Source organism: Thermobia domestica, chromosome 8 (genome assembly GCF_964235325.1).
Source record: "Thermobia domestica chromosome 8, izTheDome1.hap1.1, whole genome shotgun sequence".
NCBI classification, from domain to species: domain Eukaryota; kingdom Metazoa; phylum Arthropoda; class Insecta; order Zygentoma; family Lepismatidae; genus Thermobia; species Thermobia domestica.
Window position 1 is genome coordinate 241368231 of NC_137461.1, and position 25861 is coordinate 241394091.

A 25861-nucleotide genomic window follows, 5' to 3' on the forward strand; every position below is an offset into this window, starting at 1 on the left:
CCACCAAAAATGGAGCACCAACGACAAAAAGGAAACCGAAGGAGGAATAAATTTGGGTGACCTAATCAGTTTTGTACTAATCAGAAAAAAAGCGAAGAAGGTAAAATTTAAATAGCTCAGTATTTATGTACATTTTTGTACTACTAAAATAAACGAAGGAATAAATTTGGGTGTTCTACAGAAGAAAACGGGGAAGGGGCATTTTATTTAATTTTGTAGTACTCAAAATATACAAAGACATAAATTTGTGTGACCCATTCGGTTTTGTTGGCTTTTTTAGAAAGACTATTTTATCTTTTTGTGCTCTACAAATAAACGGAGGAAAAGCAAAGAGAGACCATTTTATGTGCCTTTTGTAACGAAGAAACAAATTTGAAGGAGGTTCATTTTAACTAATCCTGCTGCGAGTAGATCAATTAGTACATAGTAAAAAAATAAAACAATATGGCATTATTGCGCCTTTCATTTTCGAATACATACGGATTAAGCCACTATGGCAAAAAATACTACTCTCTCCTTATGCTTATTTGGAGCAGACTTAAGAGGACCAAGCATTAGAAACCACTAGTAGGGTGTCGATTCAGTAAACTCTACATCTAGTAAAGAAAACGAACCGATAATTTTGAGACAGTTCCATATGGGTAAATACAGTATTAGTAGAAACGATAGTTTTTAATTAAGTAGAGATAAGGAGAGAGTGAAAAAAATGGAAAATTAAATTTTAAATCATTCATTATTATTATTATTTTAGAGGTCAAAAGGAAGAATAAATGAATTTGAGTGGCATATGTACGGAATTTAGTTTTGTAAAGGGCAAAAAAATTTGAATGGAATATTTTATTTTGTACCAGCTGGGAATTTAGTGTTGTACCATTGTATTTTGTACTATTTATTACCACCGAGAAGGTGTAGAATATTTAGTTTTGTTGGCTTCTTTATTTTGTATTAACGACTAAAACCTTTAACACATACTTGGTTGTGTGCATCACAATGGCCGAAGTTTTTCATTTCCCTGTGGTACAACGTAATGGTCGCCCCGCTTATTCTAGGTCTACAGTTAGATATTTTCGGTTGGATAATGGAATAAAGCCGTGTTTTGTTGAGCACAATGCCCACTATAACGATGTGGTAGACAATTATTTGATGGATAGATATTTGTTTAATAGTCGCTATAACAAATGGTATATGGTAGAATTTGTTAAGCATTTATCGCAGGTAGATATTAAGATAGACTTTTTGTCGTTGGTTACTCGTTTAACCGCGCACAGTTCTCTTTTCCAATCAGCTACCTTTTTTGCCATGAAAACTAAGGGTAATAGTTATACTGTGATAGCTTTCTTTCGCTATGGGGGAACGCAGGACACTTTGGATGAGTTATTAAAGTTTTGGAATCATGTGTGCGAGTTCAGGCCAAGTATCCAGATTGCGGATTTACTTGGTTGCTTTACACGATGTGGTAAAACTGGACTTTTTGCGGTATCTCCTGATACCTATCTGTTGGACCTCGCGGTATTTGGAAGCATGGTGAAAAAGAATAACAAATGGTTTTTCTCACAATAAAGCTATACATACAGAATAATCCATTATGGCAAAAAAATACTACTTTCTCCTTATGCTTAGTTGGAGTAGACTTCGATAACAAGAACGATACATTGTGTAAGAATTTCCAATTAATAGCGGTATTGCACTGTCTGTAATAGTGCAGTTTATTTTTCGAGGGAGAGTAGGTTTTAAAGGTGTATTGTAGTCTACCAGCAATAATGATCTCTAAGAGAGTTATTAGGTAAAGATAACCATTACACAGCCATTCTGCGAACACATTTATACGATCCAATTTCTCAGATTTAAACAAAGAAAGACCATATTCTGCTACTCAAACAAACGAAGGAATAAGCTCAGAATTTCTATACCTTTTTGTGTTATTCAAGTAAACGAAGGAATAAATTTGTGTGACTTATACCATTATAACACGCTCACTATTTTTATAGCATTTTGTATTACTCTATTTCATTTTTGTAACAACCAGAAGAAAACAGCTCAGAATTTTATACCTTTGTGGAGTTACATTTTGTATATTTTTGTGTCATCCAGAGAACAAATTAAATTGACTCTCCCTGACAATTCAGTTGCCAGAGTCCAATGTTAGTTATCTATTAAATTGTTAATATTACTGTACTACAAATTGATCCAGTTAACAGTTCAAGTTCTTCTATTCTTACACAATCAAATGCATATGCTACAGTGGGCTCAGTGTTCATTTACAGAATTAAATAATTGTTTATCTTTCTCTAAAAACATTTCTACTATTTTGTTAATATAATAATCACACTCTGTAATGTATTCATATACCAGATTAAATTTTTTCTCCACAGTATAAGTGTTCTTAATATTACAACCTTTAAAATGCTTCTTTAAATAAAGTTTATAGATTTTCTCTCTCATTTCACATTTAATTATGATCGTCCACACCTTTTGCAATAATTCGTAATCATACTGCAGCAAACAGTTGTGATCTTTTTCATTCTCATTATGTTTGGAACATGCTTCACATAATAATACTGAATTTGGTGTATACTCATTAAATAATTGTATAACACATGTATGACTAATACTTCCACTAGTACATCCGCACTCATTAGCTTCCAGTTCAAAACAGGTAATATTTGAAACACTGTCATCATCACTTTCCGGGAGTATTTCATCATTATACCTATTATAGCGTCTAAAATAATACACATCTTCTATTTCTTGTGTTGGATATATGATTCTCACTTTATCACGTAATTCATCTGGCAAATCAGGGTCAGACGGCTGTATTAACAGTATTGGTTTCTCGTTTTCACGCTGAATTTCTTTTTCTCTAGGTGAAACATAAGCAATTTCCATGCTAGTCATTTTTCTACTCTCCGCAAAAACAAATCAAGTGTGACACATCTACTTATATACCTACAATAAAAGCATTCTATGCATTCGCCGTGTTTAATAATATGTTTCAAGGCAATGCAAAATAATTCGTTAATATAACGTCATGATGTATGTTCTATTATTTCCAAATATACTCCATAATCTTATATTCCATTATAATAAAATACATAAATGCAAAAATATATATTTGTCTTTTTGGACTTAGACGAGGAAAGAAAGTTTAAAAATAATTGAATCGTTGAGCAATAGGCAATACACCTGTTAGGTAACCCATTCATAACGTTGTTTAAATATCTGCAGCAACATGGAACTTTGAAAACTTTTCTTACTTTGATATAATCTCTTCTTCTGCGGTGATCAAAAATGGCCATGCATGATATTACGCTAATTGCTATGTAGTCTGTTCTACACAATTATTACGCAACTCCGGTTTGTTAAATCTCATGCTCAAATATTTAGTTAGTGACCGGGAAACTTTGGACTTTAGCGTCGCCGATAGTATTTTGTAAACCTAATTCGCTAAACACACGTCAATACCCATTTAGTGACGGGAGAGGCAATTTAAATTGTTCTCTGGATGACACAAAAATATACAAAATGTAACTCCACAAAGGTATAAAATTCTGAGCTGTTTTCTTCTGATTGTTACAAAAATGAAATAGAGTAATACAAAATGCTATAAAAATAGTGAGCTTGTTATAATGGTCCTTCTTCCCTTTTTTGTGGTTGGTACAAAACTAAAAGGTGGTATAAAAGTGAATAGATTTATTCCTTCGTTTACTTGAATAACACAAAAAGGTATAGAAATTCTGAGCTTATTCCTTCGTTTGTTTGAGTAGCAGAATATGGTCTTTCTTTGTTTAAATCTGAGAAATTGGATCGTATAAATGTGTTCGCAGAATGGCTGTGTAATGGTTATCTTTACCTAATAACTCTCTTCGAGATCATTATTGCTGGTAGACTACAATACACCTTTAAAACCTACTCTCACTCGAAAAATAAACTGCACTATTACAGACAGTGCAATACCGCTATTAATTGGAAATTCTTACACAATGTATCGTTCTTGTTATCGAAGTCTACTCCAACTAAGCATAAGGAGAAAGTAGTATTTTTTTTGCCATAATGGATTATTCTGTATGTATAGCTTTATTGTGAGAAAAACCATTTGTTATTCTTTTTCACCATGCTTCCAAATACCGCGAGGTCCAACAGATAGGTATCAGGAGATACCGCAAAAAGTCCAGTTTTACCACATCGTGTAAAGCAACCAAGTAAATCCGCAATCTGGATACTTGGCCTGAACTCGCACACATGATTCCAAAACTTTAATAACTCATCCAAAGTGTCCTGCGTTCCCCCATAGCGAAAGAAAGCTATCACAGTATAACTATTACCCTTAGTTTTCATGGCAAAAAAGGTAGCTGTTTGGAAAAGAGAACTGTGCGCGGTTAAACGAGTAACCAACGACAAAAAGTCTATCTTAATATCTACCTGCGATAAATGCTTAACAAATTCTACCATATACCATTTGTTATAGCGACTATTAAACAAATATCTATCCATCAAATAATTGTCTACCACATCGTTATAGTGGGCATTGTGCTCAACAAAACACGGCTTTATTCCATTATCCAACCGAAAATATCTAACTGTAGACCTAGAATAAGCGGGGCGACCATTACGTTGTACCACAGGGAAATGAAAAACTTCGGCCATTGTGATGCACACAAAAAGGTTTTAGTCGTTAATACAAAATAAAGAAGCCAACAAAACTAAATATTCTACACCTTCTCGGTGGTAATAAATAGTACAAAATACAATGGTACAACACTAAATTCCCAGCTGGTACAAAATAAAATATTCCATTCAAATTTTTTTTGCCCTTTACAAAACTAAATTCCGTACATATGCCACTCAAATTCATTTATTCTTCCTTTTGACCTCTAAAATAATAATAATAATGAATGATTTAAAATTTAATTTTCCATTTTTTTTTCACTCTCTCCTTATCTCTACTTAATTAAAAACTATCGTTTCTACTAATACTGTATTTACCCATATGGAACTGTCTCAAAATTATCGGTTCGTTTTCTTTTACTAGATGTAGAGTTTACTGAATCGACACCCTACTAGTGGTTTCTAATGCTTGGTCCTCTTAAGTCTGCTCCAAATAAGCATAAGGAGAGAGTAGTATTTTTTGCCATAGTGGCTTAATCCGTATGTATTCGAAAATGAAAGGCGCAATAATGCCATATTGTTTTATTTTTTTACTATGTACTAATTGATCTACTCGCAGCAGGATTGTTTCTTCGTTACAAAAGGCACATAAAATGGTCTCTCTTTGCTTTTCCTCCGTTTATTTGTAGAGCACAAAAAGATAAAATAGTCTTTCTAAAAAAGCCAACAAAACCGAATGGGTCACACAAATTTATATCTTTGTATATTTTGAGTACTACAAAATTAAATAAAATGGCCCTTCCCCGTTTTCTTCTGTAGAACACCCAAATTTATTCCTTCGTTTATTTTAGTAGTACAAAAATGTACATAAATACTGAGCTATTTAAATTTTACCTTCTTCGCTTTTTTTCTGATTAGTACAAAACTGATTAGGTCACCCAAATTTATTCCTCCTTCGGTTTCCTTTTTGTCGTTACATGAAAAAATAGGCCATCCAAATTTTATTCGTTCTTCACTTCTTTTTCTTATTTTGCTTGGTACAAAAGTGAATAGGTCACACACATTTATCTCTTCGTTTGTTTAAATAGTACAACATGGTCTAGAAATTCTGAGCTAGTTAAAAATTGATTGCTTTGTTTAATCGTGTAGCTCCTCTTTTCTGTTTGGTACAAATTCTAAGTCCGTTAAAAATGGTCTCGTTGGCACGAAAAGAAATAGGACACCCCCAATGAATGGCAGAAAAAAGTATAGAATGCTGATTCTGCAAACTGAATAGGTCACCCAAATTTATTCCTTCTTCGGTTTCTTTTTTGTCGCTGGTGCTCCATTTTGTTTGTTGGTACATAAGAAAATAGTCCATCCAGATTTTATTCGTTCTTCACTTCTTTTTCTAATTTTGCTAGGTACAAAACTAAATATTCTACCCAAATTTATTCCTTCATTTATTTGATTAATGGCCCTTCCCTTTTTCCAGTTGGTACATAAGGAAATAATCCAATCAAATTTTTCTGGTTCGAACAAAACTAAACACTCCATCCAAATTTGAGTATTTCAAAATGAAAATGAAATTCTGAGTTAGTTAGAAATCTCACTCAAGAGACCTTCGTTTGTTTAAATAGTACACTTCTGAGCCGGTTAAATTTATCCGATTGTTTGATTTATCATTGGTACAATATTCCTTCGTTTATCTAATTAGTCAAGAAGAGTTAAAATAGACCTTAGCACAAAAAGGCACATAAATTCTGAGGTAGTTGAAATGGCATTTCTCGTCGATAGAAAATTGAGTAGGTTCAGCTTTGTTTCTTTAAATTCTCAGCTGGTTAAAATGGCATATCTTGCTTTCTTAGTCTATCCAAATTTTGAATAACCCAAACAGGGACAGAAATTCTAAGCTAGTTGCAAATGAGATTTCTCGTTTGTACAAAATTCAATAGGGCACTCAAATTTATTCCTCCTTCACATTTTCTCCTTGGTACAAAAATTTTCCGACGCTCAATCTACGAGTTATTCTGGTTTAAATATTTGACCTTTTTTGGGCATGTAGTTGCTGGTAACCAATTACAACACCACCTCAATATGTTGCTTCGTTTACTAGTCTGATTTTTGACCTCCGTGGTAAGTACCTTTAGGACATGTAGTAGTTGGTGGCCGATTACTAAATGTGGAAACAGCACCTGAGTATGTGGATCCATTTTCGAGTTTGACCTTTGACCTCGATGGTCATTATTTTGGGGCATGTAGTACCTGATGACCAATTACTAGATTTGGAAACACCATCTCAATATGTGGCCCCGTTTTCGTGTTATTAGGTTTTAAGTAGGTTGACCTTTGACCTCGATGGTCATTATTTTGGAACTTGTAGTAGTTGGTGGCCGATTACTAAATGTGGAAACACCACCTCAATATGTCGCTCAGTTTTCGTGTTATTAGGTTTTAAGTAGGTTGACCTTTGACCTCGATGGTCAGTGTTTTGGATCTTGTAGTACCTGATGACCAATTACCAGACTTGGAAACACCATCTCAATATGTGGCCCCGTTTTCGTGTTATTAGGTTTTAAGTAGGCTGACCTTTGACCTCGATGGTCAATGTTTTGGATCTTGTAGTACCTGATGACCAATTACCAGACTTGGAAACACCATCTCAATATGTGGCCCCGTTTTCGTGTTATTAGGTTTTAAGTAGGTTGACCTTTGACCTCGATGGTCAATGTTTTGGATCTTGTAGTACCTGATGACCAATTACCAGACTTGGAAACACCATCTCAATATGTGGCCCTGTTTTCATGTTATTAGGTTTTAAGTATGTTGACCTTTGACCTCGATGGTCAGTATTTTGGAACATGTAGTACCTGATGACCAATTACTAAATGTGGAAACAGCACCTCAATATGTGGCTCAGTTTTCGTGTTATTAGGTTTTAAGTATGTTGACCTTTGACCTCGATGATCGGTATTTTGGAACTTGTAGTACCTGATGACCTATTACTAGATTTGGAAACACCATCTCAATATATGGCTCAGTTTTCGTGTTATTAGGTTTTAAGTATGTTGACCTTTGACCTCGATGATCAGTATTTTGGAACTTGTAGTAGTTGGTGACCGATTAATAAATGTGGAAACACCACCTCAATATGTGGCTCTGGTTTTGAGTTATTAGGTTTTAAGTATGTTGACCTTTGACCTCGATGATCATTATTTTGGAACTTGCAGTAGTTGATGACCAATTGCTAAATGTGGAATCACCACCACAATATGTTGCTTCGTTTATGAGTGATTGGGTTTTAAGTGTCATACAAAGGGCGTATCCCACAAACTATAACACCAAGGTAAAAATAGGTATGATATTCGTAATCAGCATGTCCGAAAACCCCCTTATACCGAGTTTCATCCAAATCGGTTAAAATTGTCATACAAAGGGCGTATGCCACTTAAACTATAAGACCCAAGTAAAAATAGGTATGATATTTGTAATCAACATGTGCGAAAACCCCCATATGCCGAGTTTTATCCAAATCGGTTAAAATTGTCATACAAAGGGCGTATCCCACATAAACAATAGGACTCAGGTAAAAAATAAGTATGATATTCGTACTCAGCATGGTCGAAAACCCCCATATACCGAGTTTCATCCAAATTGGATAAAATTGTCATAGGAAGGGCGTATCCCACATAAACTATAAGACCTAGGTAAAAATAGGTATGATATTCGTAATCCGCATGTCCGAAAACTCCCCTGTACCGAGTTTCATCCAAATCGGTTAAAATTGTCATAGAAAGGGCGTATCCCACATAAACTATAAACCTAGGTAAAAATAAGTATGATATTCGTACTCAGCATGTCCGAAAACCCCCATATGCCGAGTTTCATCCAAATCGGTTCAAATTGTCATAGAAAGGGCATATGCCACATAAACTATAGGACCCAGGTAAAAATAAGTATGATATTCGTACTCAGCATGGTCGAAAACCCCCATATGCTGAGTTTCATCCAAAACGGTTCAAAGAGCGTATCGAATCGCTATGTTACATAGGTATTCATTGTCTTAAAATAGGGGTTGAAAAAGTAATTATAAAATAGAACGAGTACACCCTTAAAATGTACTCATAAAAGGGAATGAATTTGATGTATTCTCTGGTCTGCTGTGTGTTCGTAGTCTCAGTGTAAATTCTGCTATGTTCAATTAGGGGTGGAGAAAATGAATACACCCTCTGTGCTGTGTCCGCTATGTTTCCTAGTCTCTGTGATGGTAAAATAAGGGTTGAAAAATAAGCCATACTCTTGTATTAGCTCTGCTATGTAATCTGTGCTATGTTATAATAGGGGGTTGAAAAATATGCTCATAAAAGGGAATGAATACACCCCTAAAATGGAGGTGGTTGTGTTTGTTATCTGCTCTGCTGTATGTTAGTAACTGTTATGCTAAGGGATTGAAAACGAAAACACCTCTACTATGTGTACGTAGGGGTTGGAAGAACGAGTCCACCCCTAAGATGGAGGTTGTTATGTGTTACGTAGTCTTATGCTCTTCTATGTGTTCGTAGTCTCAGTGTAATTTCTGCTATGTTAAAAGAAGGGTTGAAAACGAGTACACCCTTGCTATGTTATGTATTATCAGCTCTTCTATGTGTTCGTAGGGGTTGAAAAATATGCTCATAAAAGAGAACGAGTACACCCTTGTTATGTGTTACGTACTCTTATGTGTTATCTGATCTGCTGTGTGTTACATACTCTTATGTGTTATCTCTGCTCTTCTATGTGTTCGTAGGGGGTGGAAAAGTGATCATAAAAGGGAACGAGTACACCCCCTAAAATGTGCTCATAAAAGGGAACGAGTACACCCCCTTAAAAGTGCTCATAAAAGGGAACAAATTCACCCCTAACATGGAGGTCGTAAAAGACCATGGGTGGACGGGGCGTGGGTCATAGCGTATCGTGAGACAGTGGAAAATTGAGTCCTTGCTCTCAGGAGACCATGGAAAAAAAGGCGATTTTTCAGCTACCGGGGGTCAGGTGCCCCCCATCTACTCAGGTTCCTTTTAAAAACAGCATGGGGATAATTATTTAAAATAAAATGCCCATATAAAATTCTTTAACTAAGTATCTCTAAATGTCTTTGACGAAGACTTACACCGGGCAACATACCGTTACTCTTATTAGTTACGTGTGAAGTTGCGAAGGGGCAACATATTAATCTCTATAACTAAGCTACCAGCCGAAATCGTCATTTAATGCCTATAATCTTATGTGTTATTACATAGGTGATTTTCTTGAGGAGTGGGATGTGGGTGAGTAGCATAGATGAGTCGGATGCCTAAGACACTGGGACAATCCCTACACAAAATATTAGTTTCTGCAACTTCAAATAAATAAGCACATTTATAGTCCCAAACATTTTAATTTGAATATATTAAAATTTATATTCGGTCAAGTAATGGAGAACTTCATCTTTGATTAGAAATTTTAAAATTTGCTAGACTAAGAGTTAGTAAGGCATTGGGGACTGTGTTTCTTTTAATTTTATATACATAACCGAATTTGTTGTAGTTCCTCGAACTCCATTTATAACACAACTGTGTGTTTAATCGTGTGTAATCTCATGCCTATCAATGCAAATATTTTTCAAAATTGCATATAGGAAGGGTTGCCAATCGTCCGGTATTTTACCGCACAGTTCGGGGTTTGACCTCCTTGTCCGTTGTCCGGTACAACCTCAAAACCGGACGTTAAATGTCCGATAATTTTTCCTCTTACTAGTTCTACTCTCTGGTCTATTCAAATTATTTTGGAGTGTTGAAAAGAATCGTTTGTCATTAAACATGGTTAAAGTAGAGCTTATAATGCGCTTTGATATGGACCTGTCGTGTCGCGGAATTTGCTGAAGAGTTGAAGGCAGGAAATTTTTTTTTTGTACTTATCATAAATACTAAAGGTCAACAAAAGTACATTTTGAAGAGCACAACTAGCACTGGTTCATCCTCAGCTACCTCATCCAATTAAATAATGCATACAGAGCCGCTAAAAATATGTATACATTATGAGACATTACAAACCCCAGCGAAACTCGTAAGAATTATTTTACAAGTATATTTTATGCATACCATAATTACAATATATTACTAATTATATTAGTTTTCTGTTTTAAGTATACGATGTATTATTAATGGCAGACTAAAAAACTGCATGTACCGACTCAACCAAAACTGGAACAAGTAAGTTTAATAAATTTTTCAAAAAGTTATTAAATTCGAACTCCAAATCGCTGAATTTTATGTGAAGTAACCACGTTCAGGATGTTCAGAGTTTTGACAAGCAACAATCTTTAACAGTATACATACTCCAGGAAGGTGTCTGGTTCTTCATTTCCAAAAGTTGGCAACCGTAATAGGCAATCAAATCTATCGTTTGAGAAACCTGACTTGTCCATACACTCAATTTTCAGTACATTGCGAGCAACGTTTCGTGTTCGCTGCTTCCTGTTTTTCTCTTGGTTTCTGACGGTCCAGTACCCAGAACGGACACTTTCTATACACCGCATTAGTAGAGTTTCTCTTGATATCTCTAGATTTATTCTTGCAGATGCTATTTGAATCATAAAAATAAAATAGATTTTTGTTAGGCAAGTCGTGTTTCTCAAACGACCGATTCAATTAGTGAATTAATTTTTATATCTCAGTGCTAACTGCATAACAACTGTTTATTGTTATATGGGATATTACAAATTAACTTCTATTTCACTTTGTCCTTTATGATTTCTTAAAGGACGCCTTTCGTGGCCTGTTTAAATTTATTCCTGGGGAGTATTTGATGCTGAGTGCCTTATTTTACCTCTAAATTTCTTTAAATGATACTGCTTTTAAATTTAACTGATCTGTATAATTTGAGGATTAATTAAGCATTTTAATCAGAACTAACTGTTGTAGGATTGCCCCATTGAGATTGTTTCATTCTTAAAAGGGATATGTAAGAAAAATTTAAGCTTCGAGCTATGTATCATAGGAAGAATAAAACCCACTCTTATTATAGCATTACGTACCTACTTCTAACTCACTCCTAGTTAATCCAAACTCATCTCCCTTAAATTATTGACAGGATCCCTCTCAAATAAAAGAAATAACATTCTCAGTATTAATCAGTGATTCTGATTTTTATGACCTTTCTTATTGATATGGATGAGTCATTTTTATGCGTTTCTGATTAAATTGTTCGCCGCATGGCTACACAAATTTTCATGTGCTATTGCGAAATCATGGCAATTTATTTCGGTATACAGAAATGAGCCGAATTGCAGGAGAGACAGACAACAAACATGTCATGTTCTTTCCAGTTTCCTTTAGTTACACGATTTTGAAATACTGATGAATTTAGTTAAGAAATAGAAAGGACTATTAAACTCATTGGCGCTACAATCCGTTAAAAGCAATGGCTAGCCAGTTGTTGCATGTTTAACTGGAAGATGCGTGATCATCGTACCAGCTGTGAACTATCATTGTTTCTAACTTTCTGGGCCTCAGCTCGCTACTTTCTAATTTATGTAGTTCTCCAATTACCTCATAATGACGGAAAAATTGAAGTGAAATCTTTCAGGTTTACGTCCCATTATTATGCCTTGAAGGCTAAAGAAGGCGATGAGGTTAATGAATAAAAGTTAAATAATGTAATTCTGAAAAATGTTAAATAAAACAGAAACTATGCTCTTAACCACGCAATAATTCATAAGGAAGGCATGATAAGCTGAATCGTAAGTCAGTGCAATGTTTTGGTCATAATCCGTAACGATAAAGCTGTATCCCCATATATTTTGATAAATTATATACTTCTCTTTTGAAATAACATTATGAATTTCTTCTGTAAATTTTCTAAATCTACAGTTGCCTAAATAGTACGACAACGATTAAACGTGTTAAAAAAATAACCAGATAAAGATGCAAAAATGTTCCAACTTCAAAAATCTATTCATATCATTTATCTGCCATTGAAGTCTGGAACTCCTATTCAATACTCTTAACAGTCTATAAAAACATACCTGCGTAATTCATTTTTGCTTCTACATTTTAACTTGATAACTTTCAAACTTTTAACCAATAAACTAGAAAAAAAGCAATTTTTTAAAAGAAAACCGGAAACTGTTTTATACCGAAAAGACATCATTTCGATTTTCTCCAAAAGCAGTTCAATTTTTCACTGAAAACCTAACCGGTCTCGATAGAAAACCTAACCTTTTTTGATTGAGAATCGAAACCGTTTTCATAGAAAACTTATTCGGTTATAAAAAAAAACACTTTTCTGAAACTTTTCAAAAACTAAAATCATTTAGAAAAGAATGAAAAACTCTTTCTTTTTGCCCATCACTAATTAAAGGATAGTAGATTGCATATGATAAATTATGCTCAGTTTTATAACTAATAGTTTGAATATCTCTCCTTGTTCTTATAATGCCAATCACGTATTTTCTATTATGAAACTGCCTTATGGACTGAGAAACCCATATTCAATTTATATTAGAGATTCGTCAATTTTGTCTCTTCATTATAACCAACTTACTACTTCTAAAGAATATAATTGTTTATTTGAATTCCATAATGAATTTAACTCTTATTTTCCAGGGTAAACCTAGACGATTCGTTTAATGTAAATGGAGAAGGAATTATAAGACTGCCAACCCTTTACATTGAGGGAACTTACAAGACTGATACCAGAGTAGCTTTCTTCCCTCTCACAGGCAAAGGACGTTTTAATATCACTGCCAGTAAGTATACTTCAACATATTTATTAGTGATGTTTGTTAGTTGGTCAGATTGATGTTTAGCGTCCGTTTCAACACCGAGACTATATAGCATGTGCATCTTCAATATAGTACGATGGAAATCGCACCATCGTAATGCCTTCGGGAACGAAACTCGAGAATCAGTGTAGCAAAAGTATTTGCGCTAGCCACTAGGTCATTGGAGAGAACTAATGTTTGTACATTAGTATTTTTTATTATTAAAAGAAAAATTAATATTGTTCCGGAAATTCATTTAATATACCATAAAAGAAGTAGAGTTAAGACATGTTTCTAGATATTCCTGTATTATACAATTTTATGGAGATTATCTTGTAATCATTTCACATTTATTCGTTAACTTCGTCAAGTGTGTTTAATTTACGTTACAGATTGGTATAAATATAACGGCTCTTGTTTCTTAACCGTTTCGGATTTTTAAGTTTGCAACGTATACAAACTGTTGATGTACTGTATGTGCTATTTGGTGAAATTGTTAAATTCTTAATTGTCCACGGTACGAAGCTGGAGTACACATTTATGCTTGATGCAGCGACAGAGAGAAACAGTTATTGTAGCAGTTTAATATGAGTAGTCATTTGTCTAAGAATGGAGTATAAAAAATACAAACTGATATATATATATATATATGCACGAATCCTATTGTGCATGACGAGCCAGAACCAAAGTCCTGTTGAGGATACAGTCCTAAGAAGAACAAGCTGCAATGAGCTCAGTGAGCGCTGAGCTTCATTGAGAATAAGAAACCCGAGGTAGTGTGAGCTTCTTCAACGTTATAGCACGGCCATCAAGAGATGGTCTCTGACGTTTCTTACCACATGCGGTGGGACATTGCAGCCCCTACTTTGATACCAGTGTTACCAACCACGATCACTCTGTCTTATACCATTAATTAAATTGCCACTACAGTTGCACCGAAAAAAACCTTGACACGCGAGTAGTGGCAATGTCACTGCGAGCTGTCAGAGACGTTCTCTTACTGGACGCACTACAGTGGCCACGAGCTTTATTGAGAGAAGTGAGTCTGAGAATGAGCGAACCCCGTGTGGCAAAATGGTCGTTTTTGATCTGCAAATCCATACATTTCGCGCTCGATTTTTGTTTGTTTGTTTGTTTGATTGATTTGCTGTCTTTGTCAATACTATGTTTATCCTCTGACTTTTAACTACATTCTTCTAGTTTGATGAGAACTGAAGATCAAACTACATCACAGGGCAATGCGTTCGAAATTAGATTTCTTATATACAAACACATATATCTATAGGTTCCTTCAAGATTTTATTGGGTTGTTTTCAAATAGAGCCTATTTTTCCGTATTTTTTAAAGGTAATCTGTGAACAAATGTTAATCAATGATATATCGCCCGTTCTGTTTGATAATATTTTGACACCTCTGATGAAATTAAAAACTCTTGTTAGTAACAGGATATGTATTTTTGGCGAAAAACTGAACTATGTACTGATACGATTGAACCTCCGGAATAGAAACTACATTTACGAAGATATTTTTGTGTCGAACTAGGAGTAGTCCGCGCTACGGTGAAATTTAGATATATTAATGGTAGTACACTACGAGAAGGACTACCGCTGCCGAATTTTCTAAATAGAATACCCATATCAAGAATATCACGTGAAATAGACACGATGATGAGAATCAGTCATTGGTACGACAACTTTGACTTGAATTTCAGGTTTGGTCAGAAATACTTTAATACCTGATATAGTGTAGTTTTTTAAGCCTCCACTTTCCCCTGCCTTGGCCGATTACTTTCGGACTTATTTATGGCAGACGGAACTGCCTCTTGCCTTTATTCTCTCTCTTATACTTTAATGTTTCTTTATTATCTCCCTGTCTTTCCGGCTGTCAAACCTCAGGAGATTGAGGTGAGGTACATTTCATTTCAGCATTGCACATAATATTTAAAACCATGCCATTTTATCTATCTTTTTTGTTTTGTTTTATTTTTCTTTATTTATCATTTTTACATGCAGAAAATAGCCCGAAAGAAGAAACAAAATAATTGATTAATACATAATATAAATGATTGGGAAGCCGCCCATTAACTACTCAGAAAGTTTTAAAAAAGTTAGAAATAAACAGAACACAGTGTAAAAAACATCTTCTCATTTGGTGTTTACTGTCAAGTAGTTTCTTCTTGCTTCCATGATTCCGTATGCATTTATCACATTGTTTCTCATACGTATTTATTACACTACCACTCACAACACTGTCACATACACAATATCATTTCTTTTATTTTCTTTTGATATATTTCTTTTTGCTCCCTGTATTTTCTTAGTCGTATTTCTTTCAATTCTATTTTCCACGTTTCTTGATATAATTTCCTAGCTCTTCTCGTTTTTAGTTTTAAGTCTCTTGGTTCATTATTCCAACAGGAGTTATTTTTAATTTAATTTTCCATCTAATGTTCGTGTTTTAGTTGAACTTTTAATTGGTATAATTATTTCAGTTTCCAATGTTTCAGCTATTGTATCAACATCGCTATCGTCTTCAATTTGTAATAATTTAATTGTCTCCCAAAATTTAGTCCAATTTATTCTCTTAGTGTTATATATTAGAGTTTTATCACTTTCATTTGGATTGTTAAATTTTAGTTTGCTGTTTGTCTCGATCACTTAGGGTAGCCACGTCTAGTGCCCTTCAATCTCCCAAGCACCCCAGTCTGGCAGTGTTCCCAACCAATGCGCACATTCAAAATCGTCTACTGCAGTGGCGGATATAACTAACATGGGTGGTTGTGAGTTCACATTAACATACTACAAACCTAGTATGGGTCACAGTCTAATTATGTTCGCCAATGCAGAAGAACAATTTACAAACACTACCTTCACAATTTTCAATTTTGTACTAACATGTTACATTATTACAGTTGCATTAAATATATTTGAGTCCTTCAGTTGCAGCAAATAGCTATACACAAATCTACGAGAAATACACCGAGTACTTAGCATAGCATTCATTTAGTTGTAGTTGTGATATCTTGAAGTTATTGATATGGCACTAACAAAAATTGTAACAATGCATATCAGAATTCTGTACAGGCTATTAAATTATTTTTTAGAGTCTCGCCTTTTAAACAAAGAACAGACACCCAAAAAAGGCAATAGTTACGAGGGTATTATTACCTCTCCTCATAGATAGGCTATTTAAAAAGACAGGAAGCTAACTATTATAGTATATTGAGTCTTGCCGGAATTAAATGTCCTCGGGATATTATGAAATTCTATCTTGTAATTTAAAACGCGAGCTCACAGCAAATTTTGGTCAGGGTGTTGTGTTAAGTAGCAATCATTAAGAAATAAAATATTATTACGATATAGAATATAATTATAACGTAATTAATTATATAAAATACACTACAGGATCACTAAAATTTAAAGGTGAGGAAACGATACAATTTATAGACTTAAATGCCCTTGTAACAAGTAAACAGGAAGTTAATTAGAAAATTAAAAATAAATTAATGTTAAAGTTCCACAATATAAATGGGTAGGCGGACATTTTATACAAGATATTATATCAAGGCAGATAGGCTGGACATATTCAAGAAATAGAGTGAGGTGTTATTGCAATTGGCTTATCACAGAAAAGGAATCAATGAATATACTGGTCTTAGAAGGTGCATAATTCTTAATAAATATATTTTCTAATATGGTTACATGTAGGAAGCGAACCACATACGTCTTTACTTAGAATTAAGCGTACGCTTATCGTTGCAAAGGTATTTATGCTAAGTATGGAGATATGGCGTGATCTAGGACGATATAAAATACCAAAGAGGTGAGAATTTATATGATTGATAACATTGAGCGTATTATGTGATAACAGCTTAACAACATGTTAACAGTACGTTATTGTTTCATTTCCAGGTGATATTCGTATTCCTGCTACAGCCGAAGCTACCCCTGTGACTCGAAATGGAGTCACTTATATCAAGTTCCAACATTTTAATGTAAAACCAGAAATTGGAGATATGAAAATTTATTTCGATGGCTTGTTTGGAAGGGAGAATTTCTTCAGTAAGTATTTATTACAAGAATAGTCATTTGTCTTGAATATCCAATTATAGTATTGGCTTTGTTTATTATTTAACGTGGGTATCTTGTTCCCTTAATGGAAAAGTGATAACTTAAAATCAAGTTTTCACTAGAACAAATTGAAGATGGGCACCTCTGAAGTGTAATGTAAGCTCACAAATGACGCAACTGCTTCTTAAGGTAAGGGAGAATATGTATTTTTAGTGGTGATATTTTACACAAAGCTCTCAGAACCTAGAACCATTTTCACTAACATATCTCAACAATGGTATTTTTATATTTGTGACACTTTTCTGTTGATGTTAAACGTTAACACGTGCTAAGACAGACCGCTGCTCATAACAAACAAAATGTGCACGTAGAGATCATTATGAAAAGCTAATTAGATTAACTAAGATATGTTTAAATGAATCACAAATTTAAGTCCGCGTAGGAAAATTTTTGTTCACGAGCTTTCACGTCAAGAATGACCTGAAACAAGAAGATGCATTGTCGCCATTGTTATTCAACTTTGTCCTGGAATACGCTATAACTGAAAACAAAGACAACAACAAGGACCTAGAATTGAATGGTATTCACCAGGTTATGGCGCACGCTGATGATGTAAATGGCCTAGTGGAATAAGCATGTGAAAACTGCCCCCAAACATATCTGCACCAAATTTACAGTATCGATTAACATTTATCAGAAACTCAGTTTCCAAAGTTTCAGCCCCCCAAGCCCTTTTGAAGAGGTGCTAGGAGGGAGGAAGGAAAATTGAAATTATCTTTTTTTTCTCCTGAACGGCTGAACTGATTTGCATGAAAAAAGATGTTAGATGTTCTCAACAAGAGAAGAGTCCGAAAATACTTTTCGGAAGATTTTTGGGGTTGAAAATTGAAGTCAAAAAAATTTGAAATTTTCAAAAAAATTAGTGGTAGATTAACTGGGACATCCACAATTTTTTGCCAGTTTTGTCTTGAGAGGGTACCTCATAGTGAAAAAATGGCAAATATACATAGGTCAGCATCTATGTGGTATACATATGATACACACTGTACACCACTAGGATAACTAATATCTTTGAATGGGGGGATGAAGTTGTTATAACATTGGAATCTTATGATAACAAGTATTTTTGTCTTAATGGTAATTGGTCTCTGAGGATGAAGGGGGTTCTCGACCCTGTTCGCACCTCCCTTGGCTACGCCACTGCGGTACATCAACTGACATTATACATTCTCGCATTTTTGTGTTAATTTTACTCATAATCAATGTTCCGTTATATATATAGATCTTTGTTTAGTAATTGCTCTTGTTTTGTAGCAGTTGGTTAATAATATGCCTATTGTTAATAAGTATTTATGTGTTTAGTTTGTTTCGATGTTATTACTGTATATTTGTGTTTAATATGATCTAATAAAGAATGAATTAAAAGAAATTAATTCTCATCCTCATCATCGTGAACGTTTTACTATTTCAGCTGGCCGAATGATTTTCAATAGGTATCTCGCATATGATAAATAATACAAAATAGGGACTCTCTCAATACAAAACTGGCAAAAACTTGTAGGTGTCCCAGCTAGTCTTCCACTATTTTTTTTTTAATTTCCAAAACTTTTTGACTTCAATTTTCAACCCCCAAAAATATCAAAAAAATATTTTCCGACTTTTCTCTTGTTGAGAACACCTAACATCTTTTTTCGTGCAAATCAGTTCAGCCGTTCAGGAGAAAAAATAATAATTTCATTGTTTCTTCCCTCCTCCTAGCACCCTTCCAAAAGCACTTGGGGGGCTGAAACGTTTGAAAACTGAGTTTCTGATAAATGTTTATCGATACTGTAAATTTCGTGCAGATATGCTTAGGCGCAGTTTTCACATGCTTATTCCGCTAGCTCCTTTAATAGAGAATGAGAGGAGAACAATAGAACGAAGTGCAGAGGACTTATTAAAAGCTTGCAAGGTCATGGGTTTGGAAGTAAATGTAGTGAAAACTAAATACATGGAAGTTCGTCGAAATCGTAATACGACAAACTATGGATGCGATAAAATATCAAATAATACTTTTAATAAAGTGGATATTTTCAAATATCTAGGATTAAAATTAACAGACGAAAACCGTATTCACGAAGAATTACATGTCGAATAAAAGCAAGGAATTCTTGTTATTATTCAGTTCAAAATCTCTTGTCGTCGCGGATTTTGACGAGGTATTTAAAGTTTTAATTTTTAAAAGGATAATGATGCCTGTTGTTCTTTATATTTAAGGAACATGATCGCTTACTCTCAGAGAATAATATAGAGTAAAATTATTTGAGAACAAGATGCTGAGATGAATATTCGGACCCAAGAGGAACGGGAATGGGGAATGCCGGAAACTTCATAACGAGGAACTACATAATTTATACGGTTTCCCAAACATTGTTAGGGTCATCAAGTCTAGTAGACTCGGGTGGGCAAGTCATGTAGCCAGGATGGAAGAAAGTAGGAACACTTTCAAACTCTTAACTGGAAGACCAATCGGGAAACGACTATTAGGAAGACCTAGGCGCAGATGGGAGAACAGCATTAAGATGGATCTCACAGAGATAAGAATACAAAGTAGAAACTGGATGTAGTTTTCTTAGGATAAAAGTCAGTGGAAAGTTTTTGTGAAAGCGGCATTGAATCTCCAGGTATCTCCAGGTAGACCATAGAGTTAGTTAGTTAGTTAGTTTTAGAGAGAATGTCACTACGACAGTGATTTTCGTGTATACGGTGTGAGTAGGGAGCAGTGGGCATGTTTACAGCAGAAATATCTAAATTCGCAAGTCTGAGACTTGCGCTCACAATTGAGGGTGATCCTGAGTGAGTCCGAACGCTATTAAGAGCGAGCTCAAACCTGAACTACATCGAGCTCAAATTAAATTATTGGGCTCGAATCCAAACTAGCATGACTCCCAAAAAGCGTAGCGCGTGAAAAAAAAAAACAATTGACAGGAGTGAGTCGAAGCGAACCAGATTCTTACTGAGAATGATGATTCCCGGCCCATTGAGGGAACTAAGCACCTAATGAAGGATGTGAGCCCGATCATAAGCAAGTCCAATTCAAAACGGCCATCAATGGTTCGTGTCGCCTAGAGTCGCATGTATCTTTGCATCTTTTTTCTGACTGAAAATCACAAATGCATCGGGATGCAATAGCATTGTGGACAACGTAACAATCATTTTATCATGTTATGTAAGACACGCTTCAACATGCTTTACACTGCATAAAAGGTCAACACACAAACAATATAAAATTTTAACACCCCTATTATATTCTGTACTTGTTACTAGCCTTGATGCTAACGAGATAGTCACGTTTCTCAAGTTCCCAAGGAAAGAAAAAGAACGTCGATAAATCCACATCGAAGACGACAACAGCTAAAGAAGGCTCAGTATTAATATGTATGGCTACAGCAATGGAGCCTAAAAAGAGACGTTAGCATGTTACATCGTCCAAGATCATCAGGGGAAGAAGATATCGAAGAGGAACTGCGATTCCTATACATTGTCCATGTGTCAGTAAAGCAAGTAGAATCTTAACAAAGCAGGGAATATTTATCTATAAACCTCTTGCCAAACTCAGGGTTCTGCTACACCCAGTTGATAATGATTTAGACCTTAGAACACTAGAACTATATCGCATTCCGTGCAAATGAGGTAAAACCTATAATGAAGAGACTGAGCGCACTGTTGAAATTCACCGCAAAGAACATTTTAATTACATTAAATTGCGGTTGGCAAAACAGTATAATTGCGGGACATAATATGTCTTTTTCAGAATCTACTTCGCTATTAAATTGTTCAGGATACTGGGAGAGAAATGTAAAAGAACCGTAGCAATGAAGGAAGGCAATAATCTTAACAGAGACACTGAATTAGAGCTGAATCTCACCATGAGTTTCATTCATTGGAATAGCAACGAAAACTAAACAATTAATTAAGACTAGCGCATAAACTAAGACAACTAACCAATGACAATGAAACCATAGATTTTAAACATTTTCCCTATCTCAAGAACATGAAGACTTATCGAAAGACATCCTTCAAATTCCGAATCATTTCTCTTGAATCATTTATCTGTGATGGCTTTGACTACGTCAAGTTTGAGAAGTAATGCAATTCAGATTCGGAATCACTGCTCGCAAATTACCTGGCCGTTTTCAATGTAATGATCTGTCTGTCAGATTTGTTTTCATATGTTAATCTAAGGACTTCTACTAACACTACAAAGTGAACTCCTAACAAAAGAAGAACTTCGGATTCGTAAGACGTAGTGTCAACTTAAACGACCGTTTTCAACGATACGAGTGGTTTGTTATACGTATGGCAAGATAGCCCTACGACTTTAGAAAATTAAAACAATGACTAGGTCATTCGTTTGTACTACGTTTGTACCGTTTGTACCGAAAATATTTTCGTTTTACCATTTTCTTTATAGGGTTACTTGAGAGGTCAACTGGGGGCTATCTTGGCGCCAATATAGCCTCCCCGTGTCACATCATTAAAAAATGAAATACAGCATTTGAAAGCAAATCGTTTGTACCATTTGTACCGAAAAGACTTTTGTTTGTACCCTCATAGTTTTCGAGAAAGAGGGGATGGCATTTGGGGGGGCTATCTTGTACGGAAGATAGGCCCCGTAATATGTACTTTTTCCATGCCCATTAATAAGTATTATGTGTTTATTCATGCGAATGTATGTGTATTTAGAATTCTGGTTGTGCATACCAAAATAAAAAACTTTTTTGGAAAAAACTCAATGCTAAAATTGAATCGGCGAGAAGGAAAACAGTGTGAGTCCAAAATAAGCCATTTTGAAGTAACGGCAAGAATAACACTAAAGTTGTAGAACTACAAGTTGTAATGAAGAGCAGTACAATTTGCTTGACCTCGCACGTTATAGCAGAATGCTATAATGTCGACTGTACATTTGTGGCATTAACAAACGAAAGTTCTTTCTTCATATATCTCAAAATCCGTTTTGTGGACTAGTAGTGTTTTTCCACTCACCGATTCAATTAAATTTTTTATATTTCTGCCCATTTCCTTAAGTAAATACGGTATTATTCAACAATAGCCTACTTGCTTTCGGCTTTCGTTTATGAAAGCGGCGAGCTTCTCCAGCCGCTAATGTGACAGATATAAACAGTTGATTTCTTCAGTTGGTGTAAAGCTGAAACGTGCAAAGACGCAGTTTAGGTCAGTAAATATTTCTTTTTCATTTTAAGATGATTTCTGCCAATCCAATTTATTTCTGAATTTGTACACACTTTGTTATTCTTTTTACAGTATTTACTTACGGAAAAGGACAGAAATAGAGAAAATTTTATTGAATTCGTGAGTAGAAAAACACTACTAGTCCAAAAACGCATTTTGAGATATTTGAAGAAAGAACTTTCGTTTGCTAATGCCACAAATGTACAGTCCACATTATAGCATTCTGCTATAACGTGCGAGTTCTTGCGAATTGTGCTGCCCCTCATTACAACTTGCAGTTCTACATCTTTAGTGTTACTTTTCCCTTTACCTCAAAATGGCTTATTTTGGACTCACACTATTTCCCCACTCGCCGATTCAATTTTAACGTTGAGTCATTCGCAAAAACTTTTTTTATTTGGATATGCACAATCAGAATTCTAAATACACATTTGTTCACATGAATATACAGATAATACTTATTAATGGATATGCAAAAAATTACACATTACGGGGCCTATCTTTCGTACAAGATAGCCCCACAAAGGTCATCCCCTCTTTCTCGAGAACTATTATGGTACAAGCAAAACTTTTTTTCGGCACAAACAGTACAAACGATTTGTTCCCGAATGGTGAATTTCAATTTTTTGCTGTAATATGGGGGCTATTTTGGCGCCAAGGTAGCCCCCTCAAATATCACCCCCACTTTCTCAGAAACAATGATGGTACAAACAAAAGTTTTTTTCTGTACAACTGGTACAAACTATTTGCTTTCGAATGGTGTATTTCAATTTTTGTGCTGTGATAGGGGGCTATCTTGGCGCCAAGATAGCTCCCACCCAAACTTCATCCCCTTTTTCTCGAAAACTATAAAGGTACAAGCTCCCACCCAAACTTCATCCCCTTTTTCTCGAAAACTATAAAGGTACAAGCTCCCACCCAAACTTCATCCCCTTTTTCTCGAAAACTATAAAGGTACAAGCTCCCACCCAAACTTCATCCCCTTTTTCTCGAAAACTATAAAGGTACAAGCTCCCACCCAAACTTCATCCCCTTTTTCTCGAAAACTATAAAGGTACAAGCTCCCACCCAAACTTCATCCCCTTTTTCTCGAAAACTATAAAGGTACAAGCTCCCACCCAAACTTCATCCCCTTTTTCTCGAAAACTATAAAGGTACAAGCTCCCACCCAAACTTCATCCCCTTTTTCTCGAAAACTATAAAGGTACAAACAAAAGTTTTTCAGCACAAACAGTACAAACGATTTACTTTCGAATGGTGCATTTCAATTTTTGTACTGTGATACGGGAGGCTATCTTGGCGCTTGTCATCCCCTCTTTCTCGAAAACTATGGGGGTAAAAACAAAATTTTTTGGGTACAAATGTTGCAAGTAATTTGCTTTCGAACGGTGTATTTCAATTTTTTGTGCTGTTATACGGGAGGCTATTTTGGCGTCAAGATAGCCCCCCAGTTGACCTCTCAAGTTACCCTAAAAGAAAAATGGTACAAACGAAAATATTTTCGGTACAAATGATACAAACGTAGTACAAACGAATGACCTAATCATCGTTTCAATTTTTTAAAGTCGGAGGGCTATTTTGCCAGACGTTTTGTTACTCATGTTGTCGTCATTCAGTTCTAAACTTCTTCACGCTGTATATCGAGAACGAAACTAGCAATCTAAAAGTGGTCGTCGTAACCGAAGTAATCATCCATACCGCTTTCGGTTACCATAGCATATGTATCAATGGCATCTAAAACATATTTATCGGGGACTATATATATTGAGTGGATACAAATCAGTTACGTACATTAGAGTTATACCCAAAATATACATCAAAGTTCTAAGCAATGAAGACTAATGTGGGGAGCGGATATTAAAGGATGAGAGGTATTATTTATTTGAGGATCATGTTCACTTTAGATCACAACCCATACTTCATTATTATTATTACTTATATAGGATCAATTGTAGTAATAGTATTGCTGTTTGTTTTTAAATACATCTTCTCATTTCAGCTCCGAAGGTAATTGAAACTTAGGTTTACAATCAAAAATTTGAATCCAAACTACCGTAATGGATTCAATGCTCTCCCAACCGGAATCCGAACTCGCTATGCCTACACTGAAGATTATGCCTACTTATAAGAAAGGTATTTGTCATTGGCCAGTTGAAAACGATTGACCCAGAGTGATACTGAGATGTGTTAAGTTTCATTTTCCGCCTCAAAATAGAAGAATCACAAAAATCATAAAGGTGACTCCATCCTGAAGCAGTAAAAATATGCAATTTGAATTAGTAATCATTTATATATTATTTCTTTACAGATGATATTGCTGTAAGTTTTGGCAACACATTCTGGGATATCTACTACAGAGAATTATCAAAATCTCTAGAGGAGAGTTTCGGCAAAATAACCACCGAAGTCATGAATAGATACTCGCTTCGCTTGCCAGCTGCAGAACTCTTCCCAAAAGGAGAAAATTAATCACAGTATTATTTTGATGATAAATAATATCCACCGACTGACACAATATTTTAAAAAGTCGTAGTTTCTTTGATATTGTTTGTCCTTGAATATATAATTCGTTAACAGCTTTTTTATATTGTGCAATGTTTGTATTTTTAATAAATAATGATCACAAAGACATATTAGTTTTAATTTGTATGTTTAATAAAACTTTAGATAAACTAGTAATATTAACTGTTATTTTTTAGATGTTGGTTCAATATTTACGTAAATTACTTTGTAAGTTACTGTTGGCTACAACGTATCCAGTAATAACTTATTGCTTTGTTGAAAATGTTATGAAAAAGACCTAAGTAAAATACTGATCTGCAACAATTTGTACCTGCTTCAAATTAAAAACTTCGACTTTAATCTGATATAGAAACGAGAATTTAGTAACCTTGTTAAATCCACTACAGTTAATATATTTTAAGTTTTGAGATCTTGGTGAAAAGCAGTAATGAATAGAAATACAGTAGAGCGTCGATTATCCGAACGTCGGTCAACCGAACAACCGCTTAACCGAACTGTGTATTCGCTCGCACCTGTTACTCTCCCACCCTACCGTCCATCATCCCCCTCACTCCCAAACCAAGTTTCTCACAGTAGTCGCCGCACTGAGCCACCGCTAGCGAAACATTGCTTCTAATGGGGCCTTCATAAGGCGCTGCTGACCGGCCAAGCCGCCAGTCGCTGTGTTTCA

At 35.0% G+C, this 25861-nt stretch overlaps 1 protein-coding gene across 1 annotated transcript in view; it reads left to right on the plus strand.

Moving 5' to 3' along the window:
* LOC145693505 (protein takeout-like) overlaps positions 1 to 25297 on the plus strand; it is a 47601-nt gene extending 22304 nt beyond the window's left edge. Inside the window, exons 4-6 of the mRNA XM_081769572.1 lie at positions 13209 to 13351; positions 17278 to 17427; positions 24977 to 25297. Coding sequence (XP_081625698.1) covers positions 13209 to 13351; positions 17278 to 17427; positions 24977 to 25137 — 454 coding nt within the window. The 3' untranslated portion in view covers positions 25138 to 25297. The remainder of the gene's footprint in view (positions 1 to 13208; positions 13352 to 17277; positions 17428 to 24976) is intronic.
* The last annotated feature ends 564 nt before the right edge of the window (positions 25298 to 25861 follow it).